The sequence below is a fragment of the Mytilus edulis genome, chromosome 13 (assembly GCF_963676685.1).
Source record: "Mytilus edulis chromosome 13, xbMytEdul2.2, whole genome shotgun sequence".
Classification (NCBI taxonomy): Eukaryota; Metazoa; Mollusca; class Bivalvia; order Mytilida; family Mytilidae; genus Mytilus; species Mytilus edulis.
Genome location: NC_092356.1, coordinates 25,773,942 through 25,795,130, shown reverse-complemented (window position 1 = coordinate 25,795,130; position 21,189 = coordinate 25,773,942). Strand labels below are relative to the sequence as shown.

Genomic DNA, 21,189 nt, shown 5'->3' with positions numbered 1-21,189 from the left:
CGTATTGATTTAAATAAAACTTGTCTTGGTGGTTAATTTTACTTTTTTAAGTTTCTATTCTACTATTATAATTCTTAAGATATAAGGTAAAACACAACAAAGTACGTTTACTCTACTCTGTAGTCGAATGATGATTTCAACAATGAATACGTATTCCATAAAATTGAGAATGGAAATGGGGAATGTGTCAAAGAGACAACGACCCGATCAAATAAAAAACAACAGCAGAGGGTCACCAACAGGTCTTCAATGTAGCGAGAAATTCCCGCACCCGGAGGCGTCCTTCAGCTGGCCCCTAAACAAATATATACTAGTCCAGTGATAATGAACGCCATACTAATTTCCAAATTGTACACAAGAAACTAAAATTAAAATAAGACAAGACTAACAAAGGCCAGAGGCTCCTGACTTGGGACAGGCGCAAAAATGCGGCGGTGGTTAAACATGTTTGTGAGATCTCAACCCTCCCCCTTTACCTCTAACCAATGTAGAAAAGTAAACGTTGTGAAAATCTTGTTTTTTCTTGTCATTTTGCAACTTAAAAGTTTCTCATGTTTCTCTCTTTTGAGAGATAATTAAAAGGCAAAAGTAAAAAAAACAACAATGACAAACTTTGTCATTTAAGGTCTTGAGAATTCGTCTGACAGTTTTGAGGTTAATAAAAAGTTTTGAAAGAGTTCATTATCCGAACATTTTTAGCTTTTCTAATCACTTGTCGTCCGTCGTCCGTCGTTGTGGTCCGTCGTCCGTCGTTGTCGTCCGTCGTCCGTCGTTGTCGTCCGTCGTCGTTAACTTTTACAAAAATTATCTCCTCTGAAACTGCTGAGCCAAAGTTAAGCAAACTTGGTCACAATCATCTTTAGGGTATATAGTTTACAAATGTGTCCTTTGACATTTTCAGATGAATCAGATAACCCGTTGATGGGTTGCTACCCCTGAATTAGTAATATTCTAAAATCTCGCAGTTTTTTGGTTATTATTGTGAATATTATTATAAATAGAGATATACTTTAAGCATCCATTATGTTCAGCAAAGTCAGATCTACAAAAAAGTATACAACACTAAAATTGTCTGTTGACTCCTTATGGAGTAATTGCCATTTAAAGTCAATTTTTAACAATTTTTCGTAATTTTTGGTAATTTTCTCCCCTGAAACTACAGAGACAAATTCCACAATCATCATTAGATGACCCTGCCTGACAACCATCATGGCGGACATGGCTAAAAATAGAATAAAGGGGTAAAATGTAGTTTACCAAAAATATCAGGTGAGCCTCTAGTGTACCTTGTCAGTATTTCTATTTTTATAACGGTTTTCTACATAATAGGCAAAACTTACATTTTAACGCTATCGTCTATTGTTTGCCATGTTGCCTATTTTGATTTACGGGTGGCGTCATCGAACACTTAAAAAAAAACTAGATACCCAAATGATTATTGTTGGTATCTGATAAATTTTGGCCCAGTGGTTTTAGAAGAGACATGTTTTTGTAACAACAAGGGACGAAGACAGATGACGGATGAGAAAAGCTCACCTGGTATGTGAGCAACAACTGTTGACAGTGTCATCTTTTATCATGACATTTATTTATAAAGTATTTACTTTTATTTCTCATACCCGTTACCTGTACTTTCTATGTAATTCCATTTGGAAAAACTGAAACATTCAAAAAGGTTAATCATTGATTTGAAGTACACAGAATGTTTTTAACCAAAACTATAGAAATAGAAATAGAAATAAGTATGTAGTAGAGTCTTTTCCATATGGTTCAAGTGTTACATGAACAATATTGTTTCTTGTACAACTACAAACTAGTTTACTTTTAATCAATTACTGGATATGCATGAGACGTTTACTATTGTTATAATTACCTTCATCCATAACATTTGAGAAGAAAGCTGGCCTTGTATCCAAACGCTTATCTATAATACAGTCTATGTACATTCCATCACACAGTAACGGTGTTGTCAACAATGAGCCTTAAATTTATAATGTTTAATGTGATAAAATCTTTATTAAATTCTGGTAAGAAATGTATATAAGAGATCAGTTAGCAAAGTAATTTTTATGAACTAATGTTTCTTAGGGCAAAGCTTTTTTAAAATCTAAAAATAATAAACTTTAGTTGCTTACCTTTCACGGCAAACAATCCGTCATGATTTATCAAAAGTACTACCTTATCAAGGCAGTACATGAACATTGTATACAAGTATGCTATTTTGGTACGTTTTATAGTCCCATAGTGATTAAATATTTGAAAAACATAGATATATGATAGAGAATAAATGTCAGTGATTTCAACAATGAATACGTTTTCAATCATTGTTTAGATATTGTTTTTCTGGTCTTTTTGCAAATTTAAGTTGTTTTTGTCTCTCTATGTATTATTTATTTCAAGATAAAAGGCAAAAATGAAAAGAAAAAAAAACAACAATGCCAAACTTTGTCATTAAAGGTCTTTAGAGTTCGTCTGACAGTTTTGATGTCAAGAAATATTTTTGAAAGAGCTCAACATTCTAAACATTTTTTACCTTGTCAGCTTTTCCATTTTTATAACAGTTTTCTACATAATAGAAAAAAAAAACTTACATTTAACCCTATGGTCTTTTGTTTGCCATGTTGCTAATCTTGGTTGACAGGTGGCGTCATCGACCACATTTTGATAAAACTTAATACCCCATTAATGATTGTTGCTATTTGATCAATTTTTGCCCGGTAGTTTAAGAGGAGAAATGTTTTTGAAAAGGTAAACAACAACGTATGAGAAATAAATCCCCTGGTATGTGAGCTAAAACTATTGACAGTGTTATCTTATGTTATCATATTTATTTTCCTTAACTTTGTATGAAATTCGATTAGGGAAAAAAAGAAACAAAGATTGAAATATTCAAAAAGTTTATTTATTGATTATTAGTACACAAAATGTTTGTTACGAACACTATGAATAGATATGGGTCTGTAGTAGAGGCTGAGGCAAATGGTTCAAGTGGTACTGGATATGCATGAGACGTTTATTATTGTTATAATTACCTTCATTTATAACATGTGAGAAGAAAGCTGGCCTTGTATCCAAACGCTTATCTGGAATACAGTCTATGTACATTCCATCACACAGTAACGGTGTTGTCAACAATGAGCCTAAAATTTATAACGTTTAATGTGATAAAATAATTATTAAACTCTGGTAAGAACTGTATATAAGAGAGCAGTTAGTCGGGTAATTTTTCTTGAACTTATATTTCTTAGGGATATAACTCTTTTAAAATTTACAAAAAAAACCTTCAATTGCTTCCCTTTCACGTCAAACAATCCATCACGAGTTATCAAAAGTACTACCTTATCAAGGCTGTACATGAATATTATAATCGTAAAGAAGTCTTGCCACGTCTTATATTTGGCATAGTGATAAAATATTTGAATCAACATAGATATCTGATAGAGAATGAATGTGGTCTGAAAACCCCAAAATATGAAAATTAACCATTAACGATTATGGCGCAATATTCAAAATCTAAATACATGGTTATACATTCAGCATACAAAAAAAACGAAGGGAATAAATTTTTGGAAAAAAATTTAACATTTGATTTATGACCAGCTGGATCTCAATGTAGATAAATTAAATACCATCCTAGGGCCCAAAATCCAAAATCTAATTACACGATTAGATTCGGCATATCAATGAACCTTATCTATCCCATGTTTGTTGAAATCAAACAAAGTATAACTCTGGACTTGAAACCTATTCAATCTCACACTTTTTTTTTTTTTTTTTTTTTTTATCTTACTACGATTATCTAAATGTGCTCCCAGGACTGCAGGGGTTTCATCTGAATGTGTAGTCCACAACTTTATATAGTTTTGTTTTGTTGTTAAAGTTGGATATTCTTTTGGACGTTGATGAATTAATGGTCCTTGACATGACGCCATTCCATATAAATTTACAACTGTGTTCTTCTGCAAATTTGATGATTTTCCTGGTATATCCATAGAAATGATCTTGTTGTAACTTTTAGCAGGCGGCCCTAAATTGTTTGCATTTGGCTTGTTTGAAAAAGATTCGCTTGAATGTGTATAAACAGGGCTTTCCTCTGAATTTGTTGCAGAAAAATCCTGATAGCTTTGTATTGTTAGAGAAGTTGTCTGTCCTTTTGGACGACGTAAATCAACCATTTGGTATCCACTATGTAATACATTTTCATAGTTAATTGGATGAGTAGTAAATTGATCTGTATGCATCTGAAAATTTGATGAACTTCCAGTTTTATTCACGGAAATGGACTTTTTGTCAGTGTACATTATTAGATAATCAGGATAACACTGATTTCTGTCAAACACAACAAAAAGTTTGGGATCATGAACTTGATCCACACAGGAATCATACAACTTATGTTCATGTTCAGGAATTTTTGGAGGTCGACAAAAGGAAGGATGTCCTTTGGTGAACTGTCCAACCAACACTTTGGCTCTAAACATGAATCGAATATTCGTAGGTAAATATGTAGAACGCGTAGAATAAGACATCATTTTTGAATGGACAGCAAAGTAGAAGCCTTGACCATAAGGAGTAGCAACGCTACCACTTGTACTGAAGTCAAAATTATTGGTACAAATATCACGACAAGCATTCCAGGATTCTGCCCCGTGGAATAAATCCCTTCCGTCAATATTACGTCCATGACCATCTTTTTTTGCAACAGCTAACATGACTTTCTTTTTTCTGTGGAATAAAAAATTCATAATTGCAGCGTTCCTTAAACTATGCATACTCTCTTTTAGTGTTGGAAGTCTCTTTTTTTTAAACCCTAGCCTGTAGGGATTTACAAAAATATTGGTATTTGAAACATTTCTTAGTGGCAGGTGTTCAAAAGTAACAGGAAACACATGTATTTCCACAGTCGCAGAATATAATAACCGAGTGGAATAAGGTGCAATATCGTGGACTGATACCTTTCCAATTAAGCTGTTTAAAAGCTGGGTTAACTTGTCAGAAGGGTTCAAATCAAACACTTGTATCACATTTGCATTTTTCGTCATAATTTAAACGTTTTAAAAATTAACAAAAATAAACTGTTATCACAGAGATATGTCTCGCTTTTTTGTAATTTCGATAATGCAAATGTTGAAATTGAAATAGCAACACTTTAGCATGTCAGTTTTGCAAATATTCAAAGTCAATGAATCATGACTGAATGTACATGGCTAAACAATTTCCATGGAAATGAGATGTGCCAATGCTAATACAACTGCATACCAAAAACCATTGACTTATCATAAGTAGTTGCCTTTTAACAAACCTAAACACAAACCAATACATGTAAATTAAGCAAAAATTAAGTCAATAAATCATAACTGTGGGGAATGGGGTCGAAAAATCTCCATGGTAATGAGATGTGCCAATGCTAATACAACTGCATACCAAATATCATCGAACTACCACTAGTGGTTCTCAATAAATCGACCTAATCACAAACTAATACAGTAAAACTAAGCAAAACTTTCAAAGTCAATAGACCATTACTGAGGGGCAGGGCTAAACAATTTCCATGGATATGAGACATGCCAATGCTTATACAACTGCCTGCCAATTATTATTACATTACCAATAGTGGTTCCCCATAAACTGACCTAATTCACAAACTAAAACATGAAAACTTAACAAAAGTTTTAAAGTCAAAAGACCATAACAGAGGGGACGGGGCAAAATAACCATTGTAATGAGATGTGCTAATACTAATACAACTGCATACCAAATATCTATGACTTACCACTAGTGGATCACCATAATCAAGACCTAATCACAAACTAATATATTGTTGACGACGCCGTCGCCGACGCCGACAACGTAAACAGCATAACTATGTTTCGCTTTTAGACTCTGCCAAGCGAGACAAAAACGAGTGATGTTACAACCATATACGCACACTTAATGAACTCAAAGAAAATGAGGCCCCAGTGATATAGAAACAGAAAACAAACGATTGAGGCTTAACGAAAATCGAAAAAAAATAGTTTGCACCATGAGAAATTCAATGAAAGATGCAACAAACGCTTGTTTAGCATACATTGTTTAGTACATCATATTCGTATGCAATATTGTCTTGTTAGTTGACACTATCATAAATTGGTTGATATGCATACGATGTATCTGTTTTTAAGCTAAATACCGACCTTTTTACCATGTCTTAGATTGTAGTGATATGTCGTCTATACGCACCAGTATCAAATGTTATATATTACCAAATATGACTGTTTTGCCGATTGTGAATCTATATTCTCTCGTTGTAAATACATCCACACTCATGTATTTAATTTTGATGTTTCTGTTGTGTGTTTGTTTTGGTATTGTGTTATGTTATGTCTTATCATTTCAATGCATTTGTGGTATCAATTTAGTATTTTCTGTACATTTCATATATGTCGTATTTATGTTCTGTCCTGAACAAAATTGTCAATAATGCTTGTGACTTTGTGACGGCATTGACCAGATAGAGGGTATAACATGTATCCCTCCACTATTAACAATCACCAAACGTTTTATTGATATTCATTGTGCAGAATAAACTAGAAATAATATTTGTTCCGTAGGTACCTAAGCATAACTTCCTTGTAAAAGCAGTCATGATTGTCAATTATAAGAATTTATCTTGCATAATAATTCGTACAATATAGCATCGTATTTTTTAAGCACTTGTTCAACATTGAAACTGAAATGACGATGCCCCTAAACGCACGAATGATGTTCAATAAACCAAACGTATTTCATGGAAATGCGTCGAGCTCGAAAGTTGTTTATACCATCATATTCATGATAATTGTTTGGACTAATATTGTCAAAATAGTTGATTGAATTGCAAGACTGTATATTCGTCTAAAAAAATGTCACCGTTTGTTTTTGCCTTGTGATGTCGTTATTGGAAGATTCTAGGAATTTGTGTGTTTCTCTGAGCTTAGTGTTTCTTGCGTTTTTTGTGTGTGCTGTATTTCTGCAACATAGCGTTGTTATCTTATCATGTTTTTTTACATTGCCATATAAGCGTGGAGAAGGGTGTTTGCTTACCATTAAACCATGTTTGACCCACCATTTATTTTTTAAAATGTCCTCTATCAAGTCATAAATTTTGCAGTTGTTTTCAAATATTTCACTTAAGTGTTTCTTTTGTTCTGTTTTTATCCACTTATACTTAATGTGTTTCCTTCGGTTTTAGTTTGTAACCTACATTTGTCTCTCAATTTATTTATGAGTTTTGAACAGCAATATAATACTGTTACCTTTATTTAGTGTAAAGTGTGTGGAAAAACGTAAGAGGTAATATGTCGTAATATATATACAATATAAGGTCAATGTCAGAAAAATGAGGCTGCGAAACTGTGGAAGGGCGAGGTTCTACCGAGCCCTTTCCCAGTTTTGCGTCGAGTAAAAAAGTTGATATTTTTCTGACATTGATCTAATATTGTTTTTATACTGCAACTAAAATAAATACATGCATAGCTATTTCAATTGTAACACAAAGTTCAAACTTATTTTCATCCCTTAATGAACTACTGACCGTGGAAAAAGTGTTCCATGATGAAATTGAAGTTGCACAAAATATAGCTGTGTTATTATATTTAGAAAATAAACAAAACTAGTTGCAGTATAAAGTTGTGTTTTTGGTTTGTGACATCGAATGCACTCTGAAAAAATACCCGAATGATAATTTATATTTCTCGTCAATAAAATAAACCAAACACGACTATGTAACAAATAATTCATGGCAGCCGTAGATTTGTTTTCATTTAACCATGGGTTGGGCATTTATATTCGATTATTTTACACTGAGCGTTAGCGAGGGGCAAATTGCGAATATATTCGTTGTTTGCAAATAAAATCCTGCAATTGCATCAATTGAAAAGAAATAACAGAAATAGATTTGTTTAACGCATGAGATACTTCGAATAGTAATTTATAAACGGTCGTCCCATATTCATGTGTTTGAATATTTAGACATTAACTTAATTGACAATGGGTTTTAGTTATGCATTCAATGTACCCTGTCCCTGTCCCGATAAGCCTTCATTATGCATATTAAGACTGCTTCAAGAATACAATGAGATATATATTTAAAAGGTGTGCCAAATTGCATGATAGTACTCTTAGACCTATAAATATTTTGTCAAATATGAATGATAAAAGATCCAAAACTCTGTAATATATGGCAAACCAGATTTTTCAAATCAAACACTTGTCTGCATTCATTCATCTTAACAAGATTGTAAATATTGTAGGTATTTTGATGTTAATAAACAAAAGGTATAAGGCTTAACATTCTGAATATATGTCTTCTGCCAGATTTTCTCTATTTCTAGCGGTTAATGAGTAATAGACGAAACTTGAATTTTATTCATATTTTGACCATTTTGGTTGACAAGCAGGGTCATCAGACACGTTTTGTAGACTAGATACGTCAATGTTTATTGTGACCAAGGTTGTTAAAAGTTTATCAAGCAGTTTCAGAGGTTTAACACTTATCACACCTTAAAATGACTGATTAAAAGTATGTGAAAAAGATACTGAAAGCAGTCTCTGTGAATAGTATGGAGATCTTTTAATGAAAATTGTCAACTTTTATTCATGTTATTGCTGCAACCATACTGTTTGGCATGAAAACAAAGGTTTTGATTAGTTTTATCAATTGAATGTTAAGCTTATTGCGAGAATGAAAATAAACTCACATGTTATATTTACTCCTAAGTTTTCTATTATGAATTCTATAAATAAACCTAATCCCGAATTGTGCTTGGCTCATGGAGTCCTGAAATGACTTCAATACACCTACGAACTCCTTCCCTGTTGTGTCAAGTTCTACCAGGTCAAAATCTAGTATACCGTTCCTATCGAAGAAATGCATTGGTTTGGCTGTACTCATTCCAGCTGGAAAGGGTATACTATCAGGGCTATAAATAAAACAAAAATGCAAATTTACAAAATGACTAGAACACACCTGCGAAATCGCGGGCATTCAGAGCGTAGTTTAAAGTATCAGTATGTAAAGTGTTGTTGGAAGAATTTTGTTAAATACAGAATGACTGGAGAATTTCAGCAAAAGTATCATAAGTCATAGGTTATTGGGGACAGGAAAATGTTTTTTTTTTACCCTACACCTTTATTTCCAAAGTTCCCAATTTTTGGTTTTCTATCAATTTCAATATGAACATACATTTAGTATGTTATGAACATTTATTTAAGTAAGGAGCCTGTAATTCAGTGGTTGTCGTTTGTTTATGTGTTACATATTTGTTTTTCGTTCATTTTTTGTACATAAATAAGGCCGCTAGTTTTCTCGTTTGCATTATTTTACGTTGTCATTTTGGGGTCTTTTGAAGCTGAGTATGCGCTATGGGCTTTGCTCTTTGTTGAAGGCCGTACGGTAACCTATAATTGTTAATTTCTGTGTCATTTTGGTCTCTTGTGGAGAGTTGTCTCAACATGGCAATCATACCAAATCTTTATTTTTTTTTGTAATCAATGAATTTTGTAAAAGTTTACTAATCGATCCATGGTGATCATTGATATAGTATACAGACCCTCTCTATTTAATAAACTCTGTAACTGCCGTGGATAGTAAACTTGAAAATGATAGCAGATAAAATTCTGAAAATACACTTTATTCGTAGTATATGTATGTTCAAAGTATACAAAAAAACGCAAACCGGAAGTCTAATCTGACTTAAAATTTCGTACAATGACGGGACAATACCCGGATGCCTTTTTTCTCGTTTTTCTCCTAAAATAACTCAATCTGAATAATCATATGAATGGATGACAAATGCGACTATGCACTGTACCTATAGGACACAGTGGCGTGTTGATTAATTTATTGTGGAAAGAAGAGAAGCGACACCAAAAATGAGGTCTTCTCGTTTAATATTATATATAACAATTTGTATTTCCAGGATTTGTTTAGTATGACATATCACAGGATAAAAGCGAAATTATAATCACATATATTTGATATAGACCTCTGACTTGTTAATGAACACATGTATAATAGAGTCAGAACTTTCTGATTATCTGTGTCAGTAAATGAAAATAAATGTCTTAATGGCACCGAATCCTATAATTATCCAGATTAAATAAACATATGAAAATTGTACTTTTTTCTCAGAAATTTTACCATTGGTCTGGACTTACTTAATTAATGAAGAAACCTATGTTAAATTACACATAAAACAAATGAAACACTTGAAAAATCAATAAGATCTATTTTGTTAGAATACGAATGTCTTATACAGGATTTTTTTTTATTCAGTTTTGGCATGTAAACCCGAATACCAAGTTAAAAAAAACTTACTATTTTTTCCTCCGCACATCATCTTGAGAAACAAACAATGGACGTCTGATAACTATTTGAACTTTATCTGTGACAAGGTTGACCTGAGTCATTTTTCCGAAGTCTATCATGTACATGTAGTAATTATCCCTTGTATACAGATAAGTCTTCTGTTTTGTCTGATATTTACTCTCAAAGGTGAACTGAACATCCTACCAAAATAATAATAAAAAAAAAACATCTGCCAATTAACTTATTTTCGCAGAGACCTTTTTAATGTGTTATTATGAGTTGGTCTTGTATTTGACTTAATTCACAACAAACAATAACAAATTATAGACGACATTAAATTTATTTGAGACAGAAAGAATTTGGTAAAAAATAAATAACCTGGTGGATTCAGCATAATCAAGACATCAAGAATTTCAAGCTATGTTTTCAGTCATTAACGGACAATATTAGTTTTAGTTTCTGAAGTTTTAGTTTGAAGCTGTCATTTTTAAGAAACTTTTTATCAGATTAATGCTGTATTTGGTGTTTAAATAATACAACAAAAAGAGTACAAATGAATGTGTCTGGTTATTTAGATTTATTTGTCACTGGATAATGATTGCAGTTTAAAAACATATCGTAACTTTGGTGATAGGAAAGGCGGAAATTTTTTATTTTTTTACATTTAACAGTTAAAATATTGATAATTATACAATTTTATAAATAAATGATGTAGTGGATATGCAGAATAGAATTATGTTTAAGTTAAAATTATAATACAATTATATTACAATGAAGGGAAGATAGTTTTCAGTTTTCAGTTTTTATCCTAATGTGCATCAATTTGAAAATGGGTCCAAAATCCAAAATCAAAATACATTATAAGATTCAGCATATTTAAATCGAACAAAGTTTAATTGTGCACCTTAATTGGAATCAACTTGAAAACACAGCCCAAATTCCTCATTCTAAATACACAGATATATACAAGGCAAAAATAAAAATAAACGTTACATCATGTACACTTGTTTTTAATTTGAAAATATCACATATATTAATTTCAAATATTTTCATGATTAAAACTAGTAACCGTAATGCTTTTTATTTCAAATTTACTCATTTACAAAAATATCGCAAAATGAAGTGACGTCATTTTTTGATTTTAAACAAATAACCATTTTTTTTAAATTTTACCTGCATAGAGTTGTAATCTAGTTGTTGTCCTGTTTGTCATTTTTTGTGTCGACCACGATTGTAAACAAAAGGTCGCATTAAAAAATTGAAAAAGTGACACGTAAGACAATGCCCCGTCAACGCTAAATTGAGAGAGAATGATTTATTGTTGGCAGCAGGAATGACTCAAGTGCAGGTTGCAAATCATTTTAATGTCTCTAGAATGACTATTGCAAGGTTTAAGACTCATCTTAGAGATACTGGCACAACAAATGATCGCCCCCGTAGTGGCAGGCCACGTGAAACGACGTAACGTCAAGACGGGGCACATCCGCATCATTTATCTCCGGAATCTATTTGTAAACGCGTCACAAACTGCACGACAAACCCACGGAAGACATAACAACAGAATATCTGCTCAAACAGTTCGTAACCGATTGCGTCAAGTTGGTCTAAGAGTTCGTCGTCCATTGAAGGGACCTATCCTTACGCACAATCGCAGGATGGCGCGACTTCAATGGACACAGGTACGGGTCCGATAAAAGAGGCAAACATTGAGACAGGTTCTTTTTACCGATGAATCGAAATTCAACTTGAATTTAAGCGACGGCAGACACAGGGTCTACCGGAGACGTAATGAACGATTTTCTGATGCGTGCGTGCAGGAAACAGATAGGTTTGGTGGTGGCGGAATCATGGTATGGGGCGGAATAATCTACCTGGAACGCACCGAGATCAAAATCATCGTTTATAACCTATATGCAACAAGGTATAGGGACGAAATTCTGGCGCCAGTTATTCTCCCGTTTCTCCGAATACATCGTTTTAACCACGTTTGTCAGCAGGACAACGCCCGTTGTCACGTGGCACACAATTACTTTTTTGGAGAATAACCATATTCATGTGTTGCCTTGGCCAGCAATGTCTCCAGATTTATCGCCAATTGCCGAACTTGGGCGACGTATCAGAAATAGCCAAACCGGAAACACTCGCCCAGCTCCGAACAGCACTTTTCAGGGAATGGAACAACATCCCTCAAGACTTTATTCGACGTCTTATTGATTCCATGCGACGGAGGTGTCAGGCGGTCATAAATGCAAGAGGCGGTCATACAAAGTATTGACATGTTCACCTGAACTCTATACTCGTCCTGTTAAAATTGTCCGAAAATGTGCAATATTGTTTTCAATAAAGAAAACTTGTTATTGTTCTCTTCAAAATTATGTTAGCTATCTATTTCTTTTATTTTTTAATGATCTTATAAGCATGTAACGTTTCTTTTTTTGCCTAGCATATAAAAACAAATATCCAAGAATCACAATATTTTTACATGTTGGAGAATAATATTATCCCATTGATATCGTTCAGAAATAATCAATTCAAACAACAATTGCCTATGTTTGGCCCTTTTGGTTCGTTATTCCTGAGCAGATACAGACATAGCTCTTTAGTTTAATGCAATCTTCCTTTTGTGGCATGAAAACGCATGGTACAATTTTATGGAGATCTATACACTTATATTCAAGTAATTTATGGAAACCGACAACGTCAATAAAATCTTCGCACAATTAAACGACCTCAAATGTTAGTGGTGGTTTATAAACTCGTGATTGGTATATAGCATGATCACATGAAGCCTAATACCAATTTTCAGGCAGCTTAGGGGTCTCAGTGGCCAAATGATCTCACTACTCTGTCAACACTGAGATTGTGAGTTTGAATAAGACAATCACTTCTATTTCCTTCTCCCTTACAAACTTTTACACCAATCATTCAAATCATATCAGAAGGCTATGATTTGTATTTCCTGAGAAACATATGAAAAGAATTAAACATTTGAGTGGTAAATATTTATGGAGAGTATGTTGGTATTTAGTAAATAGGAAAACGTTGATAAGCAATGAATGTAAAAGCACATCTCATGGTTAGCATGCTCACATAAAGCGTATTACCAAATTTAAGAAATATATGACGTGTTGTTCCTAAACAGGAGTATACATTTATTGAAATATCTTCTACGCTTTCATTTGTAAACATAGACAAATTACAACAATATAGGACATCATTACATGACGCTCTATGACAATTTTGAAATACCTCACTTCATTTTCCCAACATCATCAATAACATAACACCACCACCTGTATATTGAGTATATGTACCTCAACTTATTGGATATCAATAATCTTACAGTGGTTTTATATTCAGTCTTTTATTTAAATTATAATTATGGATTTTATGCACAATTTTGTGGGGTTTCCAATTATTTAAATACAACTGAATGTAAGGCAATGTTCATTGTTATTATTAGCTCTTTTTTTTTTAAGTCAGTTCAGCAGGAAATGCAGTAGTGAACGTACTGAAGTCGTCATTATTAAACGACTTATCAACCCAATATTTAAAAAAAAATTGGGAATGTGTCCATCGGACACAGGTGGTGCCCCGCTTGCATGTCATATAAAGTTATTAAGGAACTGAACTGAAAACAATACAATTAACACTATCCAAGTTAGCACTTAATCTAAGTTTAGTGTTTATATGCATTGTGTAGAAGTTTCAAAACATTCTAATGAGGCAATTTTTTCATATGTAAATGGGCATAACTCTAGAACGGTCGACGTGACTCCACTTAAATCAAACTTGATCTTTATTTTATGGTAATAAGCCTTGTGCTTAAGTTTCTTAATGTTTGGTTCAGGCAACTAAAATTAGAGAAAGGAAACAAAAGAAAACAGCATGTTTTCCATTTGTAAAGAGGCATTACTCTAGAACGTCACGCTATCAAAATTCAAACTTGATCTGTGTTTTGTAGTAGTATAAAGCATTGTGCATACATTTCATAACGTTTGGTTATGGTAACTTAAGTAATAGAACGGAAACGAAAAATTTAGCAAGTTTTCCATTTGTAAAGGGGAACGGTGAAAGTGACGCCACCGAAATTCAAAGCTGATCTGTGTTTTGTGGTTATAAGCATTGTGTATAAGTTTCATTACATTTGGTTGAGGCAAACCAAAGTTAGGGAACGAAAACTAACCAAGGGACGTACATATGTACATAACTACGTACAGACGGACACAGGTAAAACTTGATGCCTCCACTGCTACATCGGGGCATAAAAAAAAAGAATCAAAGAAATTATGGGTCATTCTCACCTTACTGTACATTTTCCTATTGTTACTATCATCTCTCCAATACCATCTCCACTGTGTGAGATAACTATCAACCATAATTTTCTTCTCAGTGAAGGAAGGAGTACTTAGACGTCTGACATCACAATACTGATTGTACCCAACACCTGGTTGACCATTACAATAATAGATAATGGCCTGCATATTTGAGAAACAAATATGAAAACTGTACTTAATACCAATGTACTTTATCTAAAATCAATTTAAAATAAACATTAGTAGTTTAAGCCCATACCGCATATTCAGCTATAAAAGGCCCCGATAAGACAATGTAAAACAATTCAAACGAGAAAAAATTGCCTTATTTGTATACAAAAAAATGTTGATTTATAAGTCGATTTATAAGTTAAGGATGTACACCTCTGAGGAACCAAACATTTCTAGAATTAAACTTTTTTTCTTAACCTGATTTTTGGGTTTATAAGACTTAACAAAATAATTGTTGAAGAAAAAACCATATGGTGGTGCACTTCTTTTTTTGCTACGGCCCTTTGAAAATGACCAATTTTGATGATTTTCCCATTTTTCATCGATTTTTACCTATTTTTGGGCTATTATCGTGAAAAAATCACAGTTCCACTATTAAACTTTTTTTCATACTTTCTTTAAAGATGAAGTGGACCAATATGAATAAATTTTACTTAAAAAAACTATAGGTAGGTGTTAATATAAGAAAGTTTTATCATATTTTGACGCTTTTTTGTGTAAAATTTACCATGCTGTCAATTTTGTATTTTTGTGATTTTTCTCAGTTTTTTAACAAAATACATATTATTTCATTTTTTTGGTATACATGATTGAAAAAATACATATCTAAGAAATTTGAAAAGACCAAAATGATATGGGATGCACATGATTCTTGTAAAATAATTTTTTGTATCCCTCACCTATTTTCTCAAAATTTTAGATAAAAATACTGACTTGATTGGTCGTAAAATTTGAAAACTGGATTACTCAAAAACCATTCATTGTAAATACACAATTTTTTTCACAGAGTTATGTTTGATTATAATATTTTTAAAACTCATTGATATTTTCCACTTGTATCACATGTTTTGGAAATAATTCACGAACGAGATTTCAACGAGACTGAACGAGACAGAAAAGTCAGAAGAATACATCCTTTAATATAGAAAAACAGGAAAGAAATATAAACAAAACTTTCGTCTAGATACTAGCTTTTGATCATACATAAACTTCTGTCCAAGTTTGGTAGATCCATGATAGTTTAAGAAAGCTATCGAAATTTTAAGAACTTTTACCACAGAGTTAATGTGATGTTCCTTGCAGAAAAACTAAGTCAATTTATAAGTAAAATACGGAATACCAGATTTGTTTTGTACAAAATTTACTTCTGTATACTATCTTATGATCATAAACAATCTTCTGTCAAAGTTTGGTTAGAAATTCATGATAGATTACAAAGGTTATTAAAATTTTAAAAACCTTAACTGCAGAGTGAATATTTGTGGACGACGCCGCCGACGACGACACAATGTAGAATCGCTGTGTCTCGCTTTTTCGACAAAGGTCGAAGGCTCGACAAAAAATGCAACCTGACAGACTTAAATCGATAGAACATCTTTATATAACGACATATTTATAATTCTATTGAATTCAATATTACAATTTTAGGGGTAAAACTTATGTAAACAACTCCTTTGATTTTATTATTTTTTATGGTGAAAACTACCTACTTCTAATTATGCGTCAAAGTATGCTTTTTATTTTACATGATGTATTACAAAATAGTACATTGCCATGAATATTCAATAAATTTAAAAGACCTTACAGTTTAAACTAAATGCATATTCTTGCTATTCATTTAACCCAATGTGTATTTTCACCTGGGATAATGAAGTAACCATTATAAACTTACTTCAGTTGATTCAACATCTAGTAGATTACAGTAACCTTTCTCTATTTTCTCGTTCTCTGCCAATGTTAGAGAAAACCATTTGCCAAACATTTGTATCTGCCACAAGTATGGAATACCGCTGGGCAGATGCAGATTTTTACATGATGCAGATGAACATTGATCCTTAGACATAAAAACGCATATTTTGGATATATCTATATCATCCTTTAACACAGAAGGGTTTCTTTCCTGATAGTCTGGATCCGATGATCTCACTTTTGAAGGCCTTCGAGGGACGATTGGCTTTACCACTTTACCAAAACTGTTTTCCTGTTTCTCCTGATTGTACTTTTCCATTTGGAAAAAAGCATGAATGATATATTCTGATAATTTTATACATTCTCTACGGCCAGATTTCGTCTTTTCATCATCTATACTAAGATTTTCAACAGAGGTGTTGAACTTATTAAATTTTCTGGCTGAATCTGATGCAGTACTTGAAAGGCTTTCACTACTGATATGTACATCGCTGTCATAACAAATACTAACATCATTAACATTAACTTTATTTTGACTGAGGTCAGAATAATCCTCCCTTACTTTTCCTTGTCTAGGTGGTACATATATAGCCTTTAACACTCGTGCTGCTGGCCATCCCTTCATATGGCATGATGTAAGAACCCATTTGTTGTGGTATTGAGTGATTGAGTGAATTTTCCTGAATATGCATGGGTCTTCACATTTTCCTAATATCTTCATCCGACATAGATGTAAGTGTGGGCACCTTTCCTCTGCATTTTCAATTTTACAGCCATTGTTGTATATATAATCTGCACAAACTGATGGGAAATTACATTTTAAAACAGTGCTAATGTCAGCATCACAAAAATCGCTGATTCCAAGTTTATTCTTTAAATACAGATTGTGTTGATGTCGAAAACTATGAGATAATGGACAATCTTTATCTATACAGTTGTCACTAATAAATTGACGACAGATGTGGAAAAAATTACATTGAGCATTTCGACATTGACCTTGCATTTTTTTGTTGTTCCAGCGGGTACAAATTTTCGCATCTTGAAAAAATGGTTGAAGATAAATAATGGTCTCCCCTTTCCAGAAGACATGAAATCTGTTGCTATGCTTTTTAAACCACATACGAATATTACATTCCTTGGGGAAAAGATTGCAACGCCTTAAAAAGTCTTTGAAAGTACACCCTCCACCAAAATTTTTGATCAGGAATTTAAATACATCATTATCATCTACATCTGGTATTTTGTCGTCTCTCTGCTCATTTCTGCTCTCATGGTGCTGTTTATCATCCCTTATATGACCTTTAACTCCACCTTTCCACTTTCTATGTGTATTTGCATTTATTTCAATTCTATTCTTGGTATGTTTATGGTAACTGTCATCATGTGAAGGTGTTACATCCTCATCTATGCGACTGCTTTGGGCAGCTATATCTCTATAAGTTCTTTCTTCTGTTCTTCTGTTCTTCTGTGTAGAAACCTTACCACCTATTTCAATACTTCCAAAATTTCCCGTCAGAATTGGATTTTCTCGAATTTCTCTGTTTGACATCTGGTTTAAAAGGTCAATTTTAGATACAAAGTTTGGAATTGCATTATTTTTCATTTCATTTTTATCGTCTTCATTTTTAGAAGATTCATAATCTTGTTTGTCAAAGTGCTGTTTATTTTTACATGTTTCATCTTTGTGGGCACGACTACCTCTTCCCTTATATCTTCTTCTACCTCCTCTTTTATTAAAATCATCGTGTTTTGATGATTCTTCAGAATCCAAAAAATTTACTTTTAAAATGTCATATGCTTCATATTGTTTTTTCTTTCCTGATATGGGATGATCCTGGATTTCATTCTCTTCACTATTATGTTGTTCTGTTTTAGCTCTTTTCAAAATTGGTGATTTTACCCTTCCTTGAAATGATTTGTCTCTCTGGTGACTATTTTGATGATCAATTTCATTCCAACTTTCTATAAAGATATGTAAATGTTGTGAGTAATAATTATTTCACTGAATTACATCATGCAAGAAATAATGACATGACTTGTGTGCAGCCTGATTATCAAGAAAAATAGATTTTATGTAAACATGGTAAAGCACATCATATATATAACATGTTTAATGACCATTTAGCATTATTTGTTATAGAAAGGAACTTATCTATGATAACATGATTGATCATTTTATTGGTTTTTTTATATTTTTAAATCAAAGACCTTTTAAATATTTTGTTTTTAAAGAAGCATTGTTTAAACGTTGGTTAACGAAATAATAGCGTTAGAATTACTTGGGTAGGACTGCTACGAATAATTCTGAATACAAAGTAGGCGTGTTATACACCATTGTGCAGATCAATCTATTTAGATTTACGGCATTTTAAGTTAAAGTTGTGTTGACAACCGAGAAATCGAAACATAACGAAATTTTACAACAGGGTGACAATTTTCAAAAGGGCGAGTTAAGTACTTTTTCATAAGGTAAATGGATAATTATTTTCTGTGACAAGCCCCTGTGCTTATTTTGCCATATGGCAACAATAAATGACTGGGCGTACCATTTAATCAGAGGGTAAATAGAGAATCTATAAATAATGAATGTAGCTTTGTATTTTAGATCAAGAAAAGATTCAGTTCTATAAATGATCCTTACACTATTCAAGAGTGTCTGGTTCAAACTGGTTGTGTAGTTTATCGTTATAACTGTTGACTTATTATTTGTGGGAACTAATTCTTGTTGATTTCGTAAGTATAAGTATGTAATACAGACTACTCCTAGGCAGGGGGAAATGACAAACTTTTGCCAATGATTTTGCACCGAAATTACGGAGTTGATTTAAGAAAGTCCAGTATTTCATTACAAATCAGCAAATGCCCAAGAATGCTATGCTGAAAAATTAGAACTCAGTTGTATAGCAAATGATATAAAATAAGAGATACAAAAAAATAAACATTTTATTATCACTTTATCCCCGACGAACAACTGAATTAAATAGCCATATGTTTTATGACAAGTTGTTTTAACCCCAAAAAAACAAAAGGAAAAAATACGATGTGATAATGAGAATTGGGATGAGGTTTACAGAGAAGAGAATAATCAAGATTAATATATTGGATGAGCGTTTTAAAAAAAAAAAATTCGCTGAGTGCAGCCTTTTACGACCGTGATCAGTTGACACAAATTTGGACACAATATTCACTCTTGGTACTGTCTGAACTTAGATTTTGATCAAATTTTAAACATAATACAAAGGTTAAATAGCTAAGAATGTTTTGAGGCGTTTTAAAATACGTTTGATCATGATTGTTTTACGGAAAAATAATACCACGTTCGTTAAACGGATCTTCAGTATTACGAACGTTCTAAAACCTCCGTTTTATGGAAGTTGTCTAAACGTCCGTATTACGGCTGTAAAATCACATGTTTTATTTTCATTAAACAATTTGTTAAATATTTGCCTTATGCATTTCTTTCACTATAACATTAAGGCAGTGATACATTAACGTGCAAACAGGGTTCAAAAGAACATGTTTTGATTTATAATAAATGTTCATGTTTTTGAGACCCGTCATGAGTTAAGGTATACTGCCCTATGAAAATATAATTGGCATGAACTTGTCTTTCTCGTGTTTGTGTTACTGGTTTGTTGTTTTGTAGTAAAGTACCCGCATGATGTATTTATGAATGTCAACAATATACAAAGTCATCAAGAGATGTCCGTAAATCGTATGATGCTCACAAATGTTTTTCAGAGTATTCTTATACGTGTATCACACACATATATATATATATATATATATATATATATATATATATATATATATAGTGTCTAAAAATAGCAACAATCAACATTCAATCTATCTAGGTGTGGATCAGTTTGTAAATAAACTGATGCAGTTACTAAATTAAATTATATAAGTGTCTAAGAATGTAACTTTAACACACTAATGAGTGTTATAAAATTAGTTGTAATATTTTATATATTATTCACGCAATATTCTTAGACACTTATATATATATATATATATATATATATATTGTAAATATTGTACAATCAAGAAATATCCGAAAAGTGTGCTTAGATACTGGTACATATAACATAAATAAAATGAAAGGCATGTTTTACATACTCATGGAACTTTTAGGTGTAAATATCTTCATAACGCACAGAAGAATATACATCGTTGAGAGAGCAATCCAATGACAACAAATAACAACAAACAAACAAAATTTAAAAGACAATATGTTGTGTTCGACAATAGATAAAGGCAACAGTAGTATACCGCTGTTCAAAACTCGTAAATCCATCCAAAAAAACAAAATCGGGGTAACAAACTAAAACTGAGGAAAACGCACACAGAAACAAGTGTCTAAACAATATGCATATTTCTTAAATCTCACAAGTCTATCCACGTTTCAATAGATTAAACAGTAAAAATCGAGGCATGAGCTGTAAATAACAGATACTAAAAAAAATATGACGGAATTGTCAAACAACCACAAGTAAGAACTATGTTTCTTGACTATGACAGTAAAATGAATATGTGGATGGGTTAACTGACATTTTGCATGTTTTGATTTATTCAAAAGAAGAAAATACCAAAAAAACTAGTCATCAATGGGATGGGAGCCATCTC

General features: G+C 32.5%; 2 protein-coding genes across 2 annotated transcripts in view; both read right to left on the bottom strand.

Moving 5' to 3' along the window:
- Positions 1-21,189, bottom strand: part of LOC139501057 (uncharacterized) — a 94,231-nt gene that overhangs the window by 23,413 nt on the left and 49,629 nt on the right. The window lies entirely within an intron of this gene.
- Positions 1-21,189, bottom strand: part of LOC139501055 (uncharacterized) — a 44,171-nt gene that overhangs the window by 7,002 nt on the left and 15,980 nt on the right. The window contains exons 6-12 of the mRNA XM_071290022.1: positions 16,547-18,525; positions 14,632-14,859; positions 10,337-10,527; positions 8,718-8,939; positions 3,791-4,722; positions 3,033-3,140; positions 1,874-1,981 (exon numbers count right to left, since the gene is read on the bottom strand). Coding sequence (XP_071146123.1) covers positions 1,874-1,981; positions 3,033-3,140; positions 3,791-4,722; positions 8,718-8,939; positions 10,337-10,527; positions 14,632-14,859; positions 16,547-18,525 — 3,768 coding nt within the window. The remainder of the gene's footprint in view (positions 1-1,873; positions 1,982-3,032; positions 3,141-3,790; positions 4,723-8,717; positions 8,940-10,336; positions 10,528-14,631; positions 14,860-16,546; positions 18,526-21,189) is intronic.